The sequence below is a fragment of the Eumetopias jubatus genome, unplaced genomic scaffold (assembly GCF_037043125.1).
Source record: "Eumetopias jubatus isolate StellerSeaLion01/CBP00866 unplaced genomic scaffold, mEumJub1_p1.0 scaffold_3, whole genome shotgun sequence".
Taxonomy (NCBI): domain Eukaryota; kingdom Metazoa; phylum Chordata; class Mammalia; order Carnivora; family Otariidae; genus Eumetopias; species Eumetopias jubatus.
The window spans coordinates 46,973,313-46,986,527 of record NW_028274809.1 but is presented as its reverse complement, the minus strand read 5'-3'; the positions used below and the strand labels follow the sequence as shown (position 1 = coordinate 46,986,527).

The window sequence follows — 13,215 nt, the reverse complement described above, 5'->3', positions numbered from 1 at the left end:
AGTCATATCTGTGGGTACAGTCTAACAAAATAAACTACGCCCACAAGAGTAGAAAACCAAATTGCAAAATATATTATGACTTTGAGGAGGGAAATGTTATATTATTTATGTTCTCTATTTCAAATCATGAAGTTTTAATCCATTCAAATGACTGTTTTAACCTCAAGCAATGGATCATTTGTTTTCTTAAAATGATTTGTCATTCTATTCCCTTGAAAATTTAGTTATGCTTAAATAGCACTTATGTTTCAACCTGCTCAAGCAAAATAGATTACACTTATAAAGAAGTTGCATATTTATCAAAAATATTAATAGAAATTATGTGATCTTTAACATTCAGTTATAGCTTTAAATAATAAATTTTCTGTTTAAAATAAGTCCAAAATCTTTAATTCAGTTATTTACTTTATATTTCCATACCTGGGACTCTATTCCATAAACCAGTAATAGCAATTATATTATAGTGGAACTGGTTTTTGTTAGAGTAAATCCATTAATTCTTGTACTATTCTGTTCTTATCCAAAGCTTTCCAACCAAGACTTTTCAGTTCTCACCATGTTCAGTTTATGGGGGATGGATTTTTCAGCACATTGATCAAAATTCCTTAATTTGGAAATAGACTGAGTATGATCTAATAAAATATTACATGAAAAACTATGGTTAATTAACCAATACTCAATGTTAAGCTGAAAGAAGCCTGGGATGCATAAAGCAGAATAAAATATGTCTTAAAACCATACTGCATAACAAACTTACAATGAGTGAAATGTACCAAAGAGTTGAGAAAACCAGAATGATCCTGGGTAGGCACTGAGAGCTATGCTATTCAGGGACCACTTGATGACTCTTTCTGAACTCAGCCATTGTCAGACCTCTGATGGGGCATATTTGCCAGGTTTTAAACAACTTATGTAAGTGAAAGTTCTAATTTGCCAAAACAAAAACATCAGGATATGGTTTGTAGAGTAAGACTTTTTGTTCTCCATGTTCCTATGTAGGATTTCTTTAAATAGTTAGCTTTGTTTAAAATTGATTTGAAGATTGAATCATGAACAGTTTTCAGGAGAAAATTCATAGCTTAAAGAAGAAACATTATACTTTGTTCTAGTTCAAGAGATATATGAAGAAATGAATTGAGGTAAGTGTTCACAATATTGATTGAATATATTCATATATGAGCTGAGAAAAAAAGGTGAGATTTGGATCACTTGTCCTGAAAAGTAGAAATACACACATTAAAGGATTATTTTATTAAGAAAGTTTGTCCTATCTACTGGATGGATTTTTTGCTGGATTTTATTTAGGACTTTATCTCAACTACCTAGAAATTACATCATTGTCTATATAGTTGCAAATGTTCAACTTGGCTTTGAAATTACTTGGAATCAGTGTCTGAAAGATCAGCAAAATTAAGTTGTCAAAAAATAAAAAGAACCGTTTTTTTCCCCATACAAGTCAGATGTTATATGTGCTCTTTTATGTGCAAGAAGATGGAGCCCTTTATCTGGGTTGAAAGTAAAAACAAGATTTGCTATGCTCTCAAATTTTAAACAGTAATTAAAATATAATTTATAACTAATTCTGGTAAAGTTTATTTATTTTTTTTATCTAAAGGGCTGTGCTTTGTTTTTCTAAGGATCATTATGAGTAAGAGTCATTGCCTCTTAGGGCTTGGCAAATCCCAAAGCTCTGTCTCTCTGTTCCCCTCCCTTTCAGTTCCCTTTCTTTTTATCTCCCACTCTGATTCTTTCCTTTAATTGGCTCTAATATAAAACTGAAGTATATCTGGTAAATAGTGTTCTGAGTTCTCTGTTTCTAATTTAAAGCATGGATGAGTAGGAGACTTTTTCTTTTTTCTCTCTAAATAAAAATAACAAACAGCACCCTAAATCAACTTTTTTGTTTGGTTCTTGGCTTTTATTAGGATGGGTCAGTAACCCTGAATTAACAGAAAACAAAAAAATGTTACCTCTACCGAAGACTAAGCAAGAGTGACTACAGTATGGGGAACTGGGGTAAGAAGCAGAAAAAAAGATATTGGTAGCTTTTCAATACACGATTTCGTGTAAAACATCAGCTCTTATAGGATGTTTCCAGGATGGTGGGAAGAAAGCTAAAATTTCCAGTGCTCTGGACTATTTGAATGTGCTTTATTAACCATTCAATTCACTATTTTCTGAGGTGGTCTTGGTCTACCCTCAATCTGCCTACAGAGGATCCTATATTGTTTTATACAGATTCTCCTACTAATTAGAATTTTAAGGAGTCTTACTCGAATGCCTTTCTTTGTTGATGGAGACAACAAAGAATGGATAAACTCAAGGGACTTGTCCAAGGTCATAGATAAGTCATGGGAAAGTCAGTCTTAGAAATAAGCTTCCAAATCACTTCATGTCTTCCATTCCTCAAAAATATCTTAAGTGCCTACTATGAGCAAGGCCTTATCCTAAGCCCTGGAATGTGTTAAAAAAAAAAAAAAAGCAGAGATGATTTGTGCTCTCCGGAACTAACTTTGTGATGTTCTTTCCATTACTTGCTGTTCAGTGGGTGGTTGTTTTTAGGAGATGGTGGCTTTTACTGTTTTGGTAGGTGGTTTTAGGAGTATATAGTAGAAGTGTCTTAAAATCAAAGGCTACAAATTCTTTAATATGGTTTCAAGTACTGAGTAAGCTAGATGGTATCTTGTGGGCATAAAAAGTTTTATTATTTTTGACTAATTTACTTAAGGATAATTTTTTTCTGATATAATTATACTACTAATTTGTTTATAAAATTTTTCATTCACTGTTTACTTATTTTTCTACCTGAACATTAAAACAATTTCTTTATACATTTGATAGATACAAAACTAAAAATTGTGTTCTTTAATTTTGTTTAAAAAATTTTTTTTAAAGATTTTATTTATTTATCTGACAGAGAGAGACACAGCGAGAGAGGGAACACAAGCAGGGGGAGGGGCAGAGGGACAAGCAGGCTTCCCGCGGAGCAGGGAGCCCAATGCCGGGCTCAATTCCAGGACCCTCGAATCATGACCTGAGCTGAAGACAGATGCTTAACGACAGAGCCACCCAGGCGCCCCTCTTTAATTTTGTTTTTAAAGTGCTTACTGATATAGTGTGCCTATCAGGGCTAAATGTTTATATAAAAATATTTTAATGGACTAATAAGAAAAAGTGATAACTAGGCCAATAATAGACAACGTTTCCAAATTAGACACTCCACTTAACACTGAATATATACTATGTTAGTCCTTATGCCAAATCTATGATATAGATATTGATAGAATAAAATGTGAAATTGAGGATTACAGAAACAAAAGAAGTTGCCTCAGAGCAGGTGAATGACAGAGGTGGTACCTGAGACCAAAGGTGCCTGTCTAGAGAACATACTCTTAAGTACTCTCTGTGAGTCAGGATGTCTAGACATATAAAAAGGATTTCGAATGCTATACCTGGGTCTTAACTTGAAGAGGGTTTTTCATGTTTTACATAAAGCCTGAGAATGTATAATTAAAAAAATTAATTTGTAGTTTTACTTCTTTCTGTTCAAGTGCTCCATTTTTAAATGACAACTGAAGTCAAATAAAATTACTAAACCAAGCAGAAAGAACACAGATTGAGAGGAAGTGTGGATAACTTAATTACTTAGAACATAAAGAGAATTAGGTATTGGACTAGGTAATCTCTTCATTGGTTGTGGCTTACAATTTTTTTTTTTTAGAATAACAAAAAATATTTTACTAAAACATAAGATTTACAGAAGTTTCCAGACAAGCCATACAAAATGGTCACAAGCTTTTTCTTGAAGGAAGGATTCTACACTTGACAGCAAGTCACAATGTTATTAGTGAGGGCTGTGATGTTTGTTTAATGTTCCCATTTTGGTTCAAACAATCAAGCTTGTCCATCTACAGCGTCTAAATAAGGTTAGACTTGGCTAGAGAGCATATTCTAAAGAACTGGTTAGCTGCTTTTAACCAATGCAATTAGATCACCATAAAAAGGGGGAAAGGAGCCAAAAAAATTAAAATAAAACTACCTCTCCCCCTCAAAAAAGGTAATAAAGAAAAACACCCACACCCCTGCAGCCAACCCTGACAACCTTCATTCACAGTGCTTTATACTCAAACCATGATGGGGAAATGAATAAAAGCAGAGAAGGGCCACTGCTTGTAAACGTGTCACAACAATCCAGATGGTACTTCTAGCCTCTCCTCATGCTTTACAACAGTGAATCAGGACAAGACATAGGTTTGCTAATGTGCATTTAATCACCAAAGGACTGAAAATGTCTGGGCTTTTATTCTGTAATGTTTCTAAGACTGTGTCCATTAAATGCAAACAAAAAAGGAAGAAGTCTTGGCAGAACAGGAGAACAGGAGAACTTGATGATCAGATCGATTTTAAATATTATTCATGGCATATAGCCTAGTCCATGCTCTAGCTGTTTCTATGGCTTGGGCTTCGTTGGTCTTCCACTGCTCCGCTACATCATTTGCTAATGGATCATCTGGATTGGGAGCACTTAACAAAGCCTGGATCGATAGCAGAACTGTGCGGATCTGCAGTGCTGGGGACCACTTATCTTTCAAAATATCTAAACATATTCTTCCCAACTTGTCTACATTAGGATGATAAATTTTGGTCATGAAACGTACTTTAGGGGCTGCCATCGGGTATTCTTCTGGTAGGAATAGTTCAAGCTTAAAAGTCCCTCCCTCAAAGGGGGGATCCTGGGGGCCAGCAATGACCACATGAAAATAACGGGCGTTGCTCTCATCTGGTTCTGCTTTAATGCCAGGAGCTGGTTCTGCCAGCAAACGCTGGGTTTCCTTGATAATCCTGCGGGGCAGCCCAACCATCTTGTCAGATCCCGAGTTCGGCCTCTGGTCTCGACTCCGGCTCCGCTCGCCTCACGCACGAGTGGAAGTCCAGGGCTCCACTTCCGGGGGACGTTGCCGCGCCCCTGGTTGTGGCTTACAATTTTTACCTATTGAAATTTTACACATCATTTAACCCTTGTTTCAGTGAGATTATCGCTTTAAGAATCTTATGATTCTAAGTCAGAATGAGTCTTTCCTTCCTCTGTCTTCCCGTAGCTTGTTGTACCACCACAGCTTTTTTTTTTTTCCACTTTGTATTACTATTAGATAGGGGTAATGTTAGATGACGAGATAGTGGGCGCAGTCTCTGTGCCTACATGATGGATACAGTCCATCTATAGATGGACTGTATGACACAAGTAGAACCTCTTTCTTACCCTTTATTGAGAGATTGCTATACGCCAGGTACTATGTAAGTCTTCTTTGCCCAATATTTTAAACAACATTATGACTCGTTATAAGGAAACTGAGGCTTATTGAAAAGCAAAATCAAGCTAAATCCACACTATTAGTAAGTGGTGATGGCAAGACTTGAATATATCCTACAGTTTTAATTACTGTATGACACTATCCACTAACGTTTCTCATGGTAAATCACCATTAAAGATTTTTTTAAGTTCACTAGAGAATGAACAGTTAATTGTACTTTCTGCATAAAGTTTAAGTGTAAGCAATGTAATTAATTGAAAACCTTAATTTTTCTTTAACGTAAAGGTCAAATTCCATATATTGGCAAGACACTCATTTGCTTTAACAAGGTTTTGCCCATGTAGCATGCTAGATATCATTTATAAAAGCATGGAAATTTTAGCAAATAATAGATACATGGATTTATTGCATATAGTAATCTCAATTAAAAAACTCGCTTTCTTTCTGAAAAAGAGAAGGCCTATTTATATTGAAATATGAGGACAATATTTGGGGCAACAAGAAATTTCTAGCTTCTCTTTTAAAATGAAGTATGTGGGGGCCTGGGTGGCTCAGTCAGTTGAGGATCTGACTGGGTGTTGACTCAGGTCATGATTTGGGGTTGTGGAATGGAGCCCAGTGGAGGGCTTTGCACTCAGCATAGAGTCTGCTTGAGATTCTTTCCCCAACCCACTCCCTCCCCTTCCACTCCTCTCCCCACTCACACTGTCTCTTTCTAAAATAAATAAATAAAAATCTTTTTAAAAATTAATAATAATAAAATAATAAAATAAAATGAGGTATGAGTCTAGATTCTATCTTTAAAGCTAAAGTACTTTGCATATATGTACATAATTGCAATTTAAAAAAATGTTTTTTCATAGAGAAAATAGATTCTGAAGTTTTAAATTTTAAGACTTCAAGTAAAAATTAAAATTACTTGTATTGATTGAATAGTGTTTGCATTTTTAAATAAAACATACCTAAATATAGGTATAAAGATACTGAACCAGATATTCTTGAAATTTCTAATCAATAATAAAGTTTTTCTGTGTAGATTGCTCTTAGCTTGCAAAATACTTTCACAAATGCTAACTTCCCTGATACTGAAATTATCTATTTTGATTTAATAAAAAATATTAATTCTTTCATTCTAATCCTCTTTACTAAATTACTGCTCATTCATAGACTTGGGTCTGGAAATAGCATTACAGAACATTAGGACTAGCTATGAACTAACCCAGTATGGGAATCCCCCATTTCAAAATTCCTGATAAATTGACATCTAATTTCTGTCTTGAGTGACAGGAAGGTCAGTTGGTCAATTGGTGGTTCATTCTGTTTTGTTTAGCTGTCAGAATTGTTTATATTTTTTTAATTGAGCCAATTTTTTTATGTTATTATATAAATTCTATTCCCAATTACAGTCATTTGGATTCTTGAAGTCATCTATTGTGCCCCTATATTTTGTCTTTTTCTGGCTTAACATTTTTGGTACCTTGACTCTGTGATCAGACATTATTTTCTTCAATTGCTTCACTGTTGTGATAAGCCAAATCTTTTAACATCCTCTTTTCCTCTTACAAAGTCAGTCCATAGTGACAGAGTAAAGGACTGGTCTGATTAGAGATTTGGAATTTAATACTTTGCATTTACTGGTATATTCTGGCTTGTAGCATTGTTTTCACTAGGCAGTCCCACTGCTGCCTCATTAGTTCACAGCAAGCATTTGCTCAGTTAAGTCACAGATTCTTTCACGAAGAAGCTTTGTTAATTTTACATCTGACTTTATAGAATTAGTGCGGGACTTTATTTACATCCTTGCTAAATTCAAACTTGTTTGCAACCCTAGGACTTTGTATACTAGGGGACTATTATTCTCTTTTTGACTTCTGATTTTGGCATGCAATGTAATTGCTATGCTGCTTAACTTCATGTCATTCAGATATTTAACGTGCTTGCACATTTTCACTTGTTACGTGGAAAATAAAAAGCGATTATTTAATCTAAAGGGTCTCAGTTGTATTAGTTTTAAATCTACAGTGATAGGTGGTCGGTCTCCTAAAATGGTAATTAAAAATGTACTCCACGTCCACTGTAACTAGTTGCGTTTTAGTAATGCTACAATAAGGAATTTGGGAAGATTTCACTGAGGAACTGATGCTACAGTTTAGATCTGAAAGTTGAATACATTTAAATAGGCTGGGGTGGGAGGATAGGCAAGATATTCAATTATAGGATACATTAATGATTTTGATTTTATATAAATTACAGTAGAAAGTTTAAGATTTTTAAAGCAAAGGATGACAAAATCACATCTGTATTTCATCTAAAGCTTTGAAAATATTCTGGCTGCATTGTTTAGAATTGAATGAAGGTGGTGAAGGGGATTTACTGAGGCTAGATAACACAAGGGTGACGGTGGTGGCAGTAGAAATGAAAAAAAATTGCATAGATTGGAGGGCTGTTGCAAGGCTAAATCCACCGAGTCTGAGGAAGAAGGACAGGGAAGAAAATTGAGACGATGCCACAGATTGCTCCTAATTCAACTAGATGGCTGGTGGTAGTATTCTCAAAGATGGGTCACTCTGGAAGAAAAACTGCTTTGCTTAGGAGGAGGTACATGCTATGGATTTGTTTCAGACATGTTGACTTTGAGATGCTTTTAAGATGATGTATTTCATGGCTGCATAATATTCCATATTGTATATAAATAACACATCTTCTTTATCCACTCATCTGTTGATGGACATCTTGGCTCTTTCCATGGTTTGGCTATTGTGGACATTGTGCAGCCATCAGAAGGAATGCCGTTTGCAACGACATGGCTGGAACTGGAGGGCATTATGCTGAGCGAAATAAGTCAGTCAGAGAAAGACATGTATCATATGATCTCACTGATGTGAGGAATTCTTAATCTCAGGGAACAAACTGAGGGTTGCTGGAGTGGTGGGGGGTGGGAGGGATGGGGAGGCTGGATGATAGACACTGGGGAGGGTATGTACTATGGTGAGCGCTGTGAATTGTGTAAGACTGTTGAATCACAGACCTATACCCCTGAAACAAATAATACATTATATGTTAAAAAAGAAGATAGCAGGAAGGGAAAAATGAAGGGGGTGGAAATCGGAGGGGGAGACCAACCATGAGAGACTATAGACTCTGAGAAACAAACTGAGGGTTCTAGAGGGGAGGGGGTGGGGGGATGTGTTAGCCTGGTGATGGGTATTAAAGAGGGCACGTACTGCGTGGAGCACTGGGTGTTATACGCAAACAATGAAGCATGGAACACTACATCAAAAACTAATGATGTAATGTATGGTGATTAACATAACATAATAAAAAAAGATGATGTATTTCAAGAGCCATAAAAAGATATATACCCTTTGACCAAGAAATCCCAAGTCTCTGGGAATGTAGCCTAAAAAATAGTGTGAAATATGGGAAAAGTTATATCTAAAAAGGTCCATTGCAGTGTTTTTTATTAATTGGAAAAATTGAAAGTAATATTTGTGCTCAAAAATAGAGGAATAATTTAATAAACCTTTGTCGACTTACTAAATGCAATATTATTTAGCAAATTAAATGACTAAATAATAAGCTAAAGAGTTTTAAAAACTCTTTAGGTACATGGAAAGATTTATATAACACTAAATTATAAAAATAGTTAACACACTTTATATATAACAAAACAGTAAAAACAAATGAAAATGAACTAAACTGCAAAAATGTAAGAAATTGCTCAATAGGATATTAAAGTTACAGGTGCTGAATAGATCTTAAAATTACAGGTGTATATGTTTCTTTTCCTTATTTAAGTAACATGCTTAAATTGTTTTTGATTTTTTAAAAAGTATTGCAAATTTAAGGACAAGTCTTGTTTCTCAAGATTATAGTTTGTTTTTAATTAAGTCTTTTTCCTGAGGTTAGAAATAGTTAAAACTTGTAACTTTTCCCCAAGATTTGTGAAATAGAATTAAACAACTCTTATTTTTTTTATTGTTATGTTAATCACCATATATTACATCATTAGTTTTTGGTGCAGTGTTCCATGATTCATTGTTTGTTCATAACACCCAGTGCTCCATGCAGAACGTGCCCTCCTTAATACCCATCACCAGGCTAACCCATCCCCCTACCCCCCTCCCCTCTAGAACCCTCAGTTTGTTTTTCAGAGTCCATCATCTCTCATGGTTCGTCTCCCCCTCTGACGTACTCCCCTTTTCTTCCTCTCCTGTTATCTTCTTCTTTTTCTTTTTTCTTAAAATATGTTGCGTTATTTGTTTCAGAAGTACAGAACTGTGATTCAACAGTCTTGCACAATTCACAGCGCTCACTGTAGCACATACCCTCCCCAATGTCTATTTTATGCCTTTAGGATAGAGGCTGATCTTTATATTCAGTCATAGTTGTAAGAATTTTCACGCTAAGAAAAAAGAAACTTAGCTAATAGTTACATTTAAATTCATTCTCTCTGGGGCGCCTGGGTAGTTCAGTTGGTTAAGCAACTGCCTTCGGCTCAGGTCATGATCCCGGAGTCCCGGGATCGAGTCCTGAATCGGGCTCCCTGCTCAGCAGGGAGTCTGCTTCTCCCTTTGACCCTCCCCCCTCTCATGCTCTCTCGCTCTCTCTCATTCTCGCTCTCAAATAAAATAAATAAATAAAATCTTAAAAATAAATAAATAAATAAATAAATTCATTCTCTCTGTGTTTTTGTATGGTATGTACAGTGCAGTAGATACGTAATTTTCATGAACTAAAAATCTGAGTTCTAGGAGTACTGCATAAATTTAATGACAGTTAATTGCATTATTTAGTTCTAAGAGCCAAGAGAATTCTATTTTCAAATTTAGACAATTTTGTATTTTTAAATTGTAAAGATTCTGTCTTCATGAATAAGAAAAGAAATGAACTATATCCTTGTGAAACTGTTTAGTCATTTTATTATACTAAATGAGACTTGAAATTTTAATTTCATTTTGTGTTTTTAAAGTCACTAAATATTAACTAATTTTCATTGCCCTATTTTACCAATAAGTTTGTTAGCATCAGCAACATTGCTTCACTTTGTCAATTAGCATAAATTATATATCACTGTGGACCAGAGGACTTTATTTAAAAATTTTCACTTTGGGTGCCTGAGTGGCTCAGTCGGTTAAGCATCTCCCTTCGGCTCAGGTCATGACCCCAGAATCCTGTGGGCTCCCTGCTCAGCTGGGAGTCTGCTTCTCCCTCTCCCTCTGCCCCTCCCCCTTCTCATGCTTTCTTCCTCTCTTCTCTCTCTCTCACTCTCTCTCTCAAATAAATAATTGAAATCTTTTAAAAAATTAAGAAATAAATAAATAAAAATTATTACTTTGGAAAATGGTTTATTTTCTATTTTTTAGAACAGATATTTTTAATCTATTATACAATCATAATAAAGTTTTTCCTACTCCAGAGACAGTATTCATTTAAAAATCTTGTGTAAGGAGAGAATATATTTAAGAGTAAAGTCATGAAGTTTTATTAAGTTATATATAAGCAACTGATATGACATAACTAATTATAAAGGCATTGACTGAGAACTGGCAATTTGTTTTGAGCAAGAAACTTTTGATAACTTGTTGTAAAATATAGTACAGTAAATTTAATTCCTTAAGAAATGTTTTCCATATTTTAGGATAAAAATTCTTTTCAACTGACTTTGATACATTTTTACATAATTTACTAAAGAAAACATGTCAAATATAAAAATGTATACAAATGCTTAATTAGCTTTATTCAGAGGGGAGTTTTTTAAAGTCACTTTCTAATGGTGCCTAGATAATGTTATAAATCAAAAGTGCCATTAAAAAGTATTTATGTGGATTCCTCAAAGTAACTGATCTTGAAGATGTTTAAAAAGGCACAGGTTTCCAAAAACAGCAATTCTGATGCAATCTCTAGATCCTGTGATTTTGAAGCCATGAGAGACAATCGTTGTTTGGTTCATATATTATTCTATATACTCTGAATATCTGATGGACTGTGGGCCAAAGCTGGTTCTCTAGTTACATATGTATCTAACATCCAGCTGCCTGATAATTTCTGGGTTTGGATTATTGTGATGTACTACTACTCTAGCTGATTCTGAAGCTGCTAATGTTCCAAGACAATTGTTGAAGAAGAAAGAGGAGGCAGAGGAAGAGGAGGGAGATAATGACAATCGTAATGAAGATACAATGTACAGCTACTCACTCTTCACACTGCATTCTATAATTATTGGTGGTGATCAAAATTATGAAAACCATGTTAATGAGTAAAATATTGTATGCACATTTTGGAATTTCCTTCCCATTAATTTAAAACATCACTTGTTGATTGGTTAAATCAAGAAATTGGAGTTGACTCTCCCTCCCAAAAAAAGGAAGTATATTTCAAGTAAAATTCAAAATATAAGTTAACTATATTAGTGATGACCTCCCAAACAAGGAAAAGTAATCTAACCATAATATATTTACATTATTAGACTTAATAATATATATCAAATTCCATTGCCATTATTCACACAAAATACCAGTTTCTGTAATGTACCATGTATACTGGCACAAAAATTGACCTAGAAGTTGAAAATTCAATTAAGAAAGCCTATAATATTTGACAGTTTCTAAAACAAATACAGATGGATTTACATAATGATTTTGGCTCTCTTCTCACACATGACTTTGTTTTTATATGTCTACTAATTTTGTAAAGTTGAGTTTCAGATTTTCACCAATCTCTGCTCTATATATTTTACAAAGTCAAGATAAGTTCAATATATTTCAAATTATTTTAAACATTCAATTTATTTTAAATGTTATGTCATCTATATTTCATATATTTTATCAGCACATGACATAAACACGCACATGGCACTGCATTCACCAATGACAACTTGTAAATTAAAAAATATTTTACATGTACTTACTTGAAATAAAAGAATATGCCAAGCGAGATAAGCAGTGAAGCAATAGATAATCCATGTCCAATTATAGTCAGGTAGAACAAATTCAGTGCAGTCTACAATTTGTGTGGATAAAAAAACAAGTAAGGCTCATATCAGTAATATAATCCTCCATCTGTATAAGCTCAAATCAATAGAATAAACTGTATTTTTAAAAATATGTGCTCTGATAGCCTTACCATTTAGCTTGCATTAGATATTTGAATACATCTGGAATGAAGAGTATATGCAAATTTATCAAGTGACAGCAAAATTTATAAATTGTATGCCCTTTTTATTTAAGAAATTAGAAGTCATATGATAGGAAGGAATAATTTTATTGATCTAGGTTGTGTAATATATGAAACTAGCATTTTATGTTTTGGAAGATATCGACAATTTTCACTCTATCACTTTGTGCACATTAAATCAAATGCTATGTAATTATTTTTGTGTGTTTTCTTTAGATAAGGCTTTCTTTCCTACTGGGTTTTTCTTTTTCCCTTGACAATTTGAAACTCTAAGACAAATCTCAATATAGTAATTATAGGAGTCTCTGATCTGCTTTGATTTTTTATTTTTCTGTATTCCATCTATTTGTAACTTATTTTATTGTGTATTTTTATAATTCTCTTTAAACCTTTCTCTGAATAAGCAAAGAATACATGATTTATAATTATAATGATAGCTGACAGTTATCAAGTGCTTATTCTATGCCTGTAGTTTTCTAAGGTTTTCTCTTGTATTAAGTCAATCCCTATGAAAACCTTGAGAGTGGGTTTATTGTTATCTTCATTTTATACACAAGGGAACTGAGGCAGAGAGGGGTTATAGCTTGCCTGCGGGCATCTAGCTGGTAAAGAGCAGGAAGTGGAAATCAGATTTCAGGACTCAGTTTCAATCACTGACAAACTTCTTCTGTGTCCCTCATGTGCAAACATATGCAGGCACTTTCTATAAAAGCTTAATTGTTGTGAC

General features: G+C 34.2%; 1 protein-coding gene and 1 pseudogene across 1 annotated transcript in view; both read right to left on the bottom strand.

Moving 5' to 3' along the window:
- CALCRL (calcitonin receptor like receptor) overlaps positions 1-13,215 on the bottom strand; it is a 101,938-nt gene that overhangs the window by 22,621 nt on the left and 66,102 nt on the right. The window contains exon 9 of the mRNA XM_028121223.2: positions 12,223-12,314. Within this exon, the coding sequence (XP_027977024.1) occupies positions 12,223-12,314 (92 nt within the window). The remainder of the gene's footprint in view (positions 1-12,222; positions 12,315-13,215) is intronic.
- Positions 4,273-4,944, bottom strand: LOC114222608 (ubiquitin-conjugating enzyme E2 N pseudogene; annotated as a pseudogene).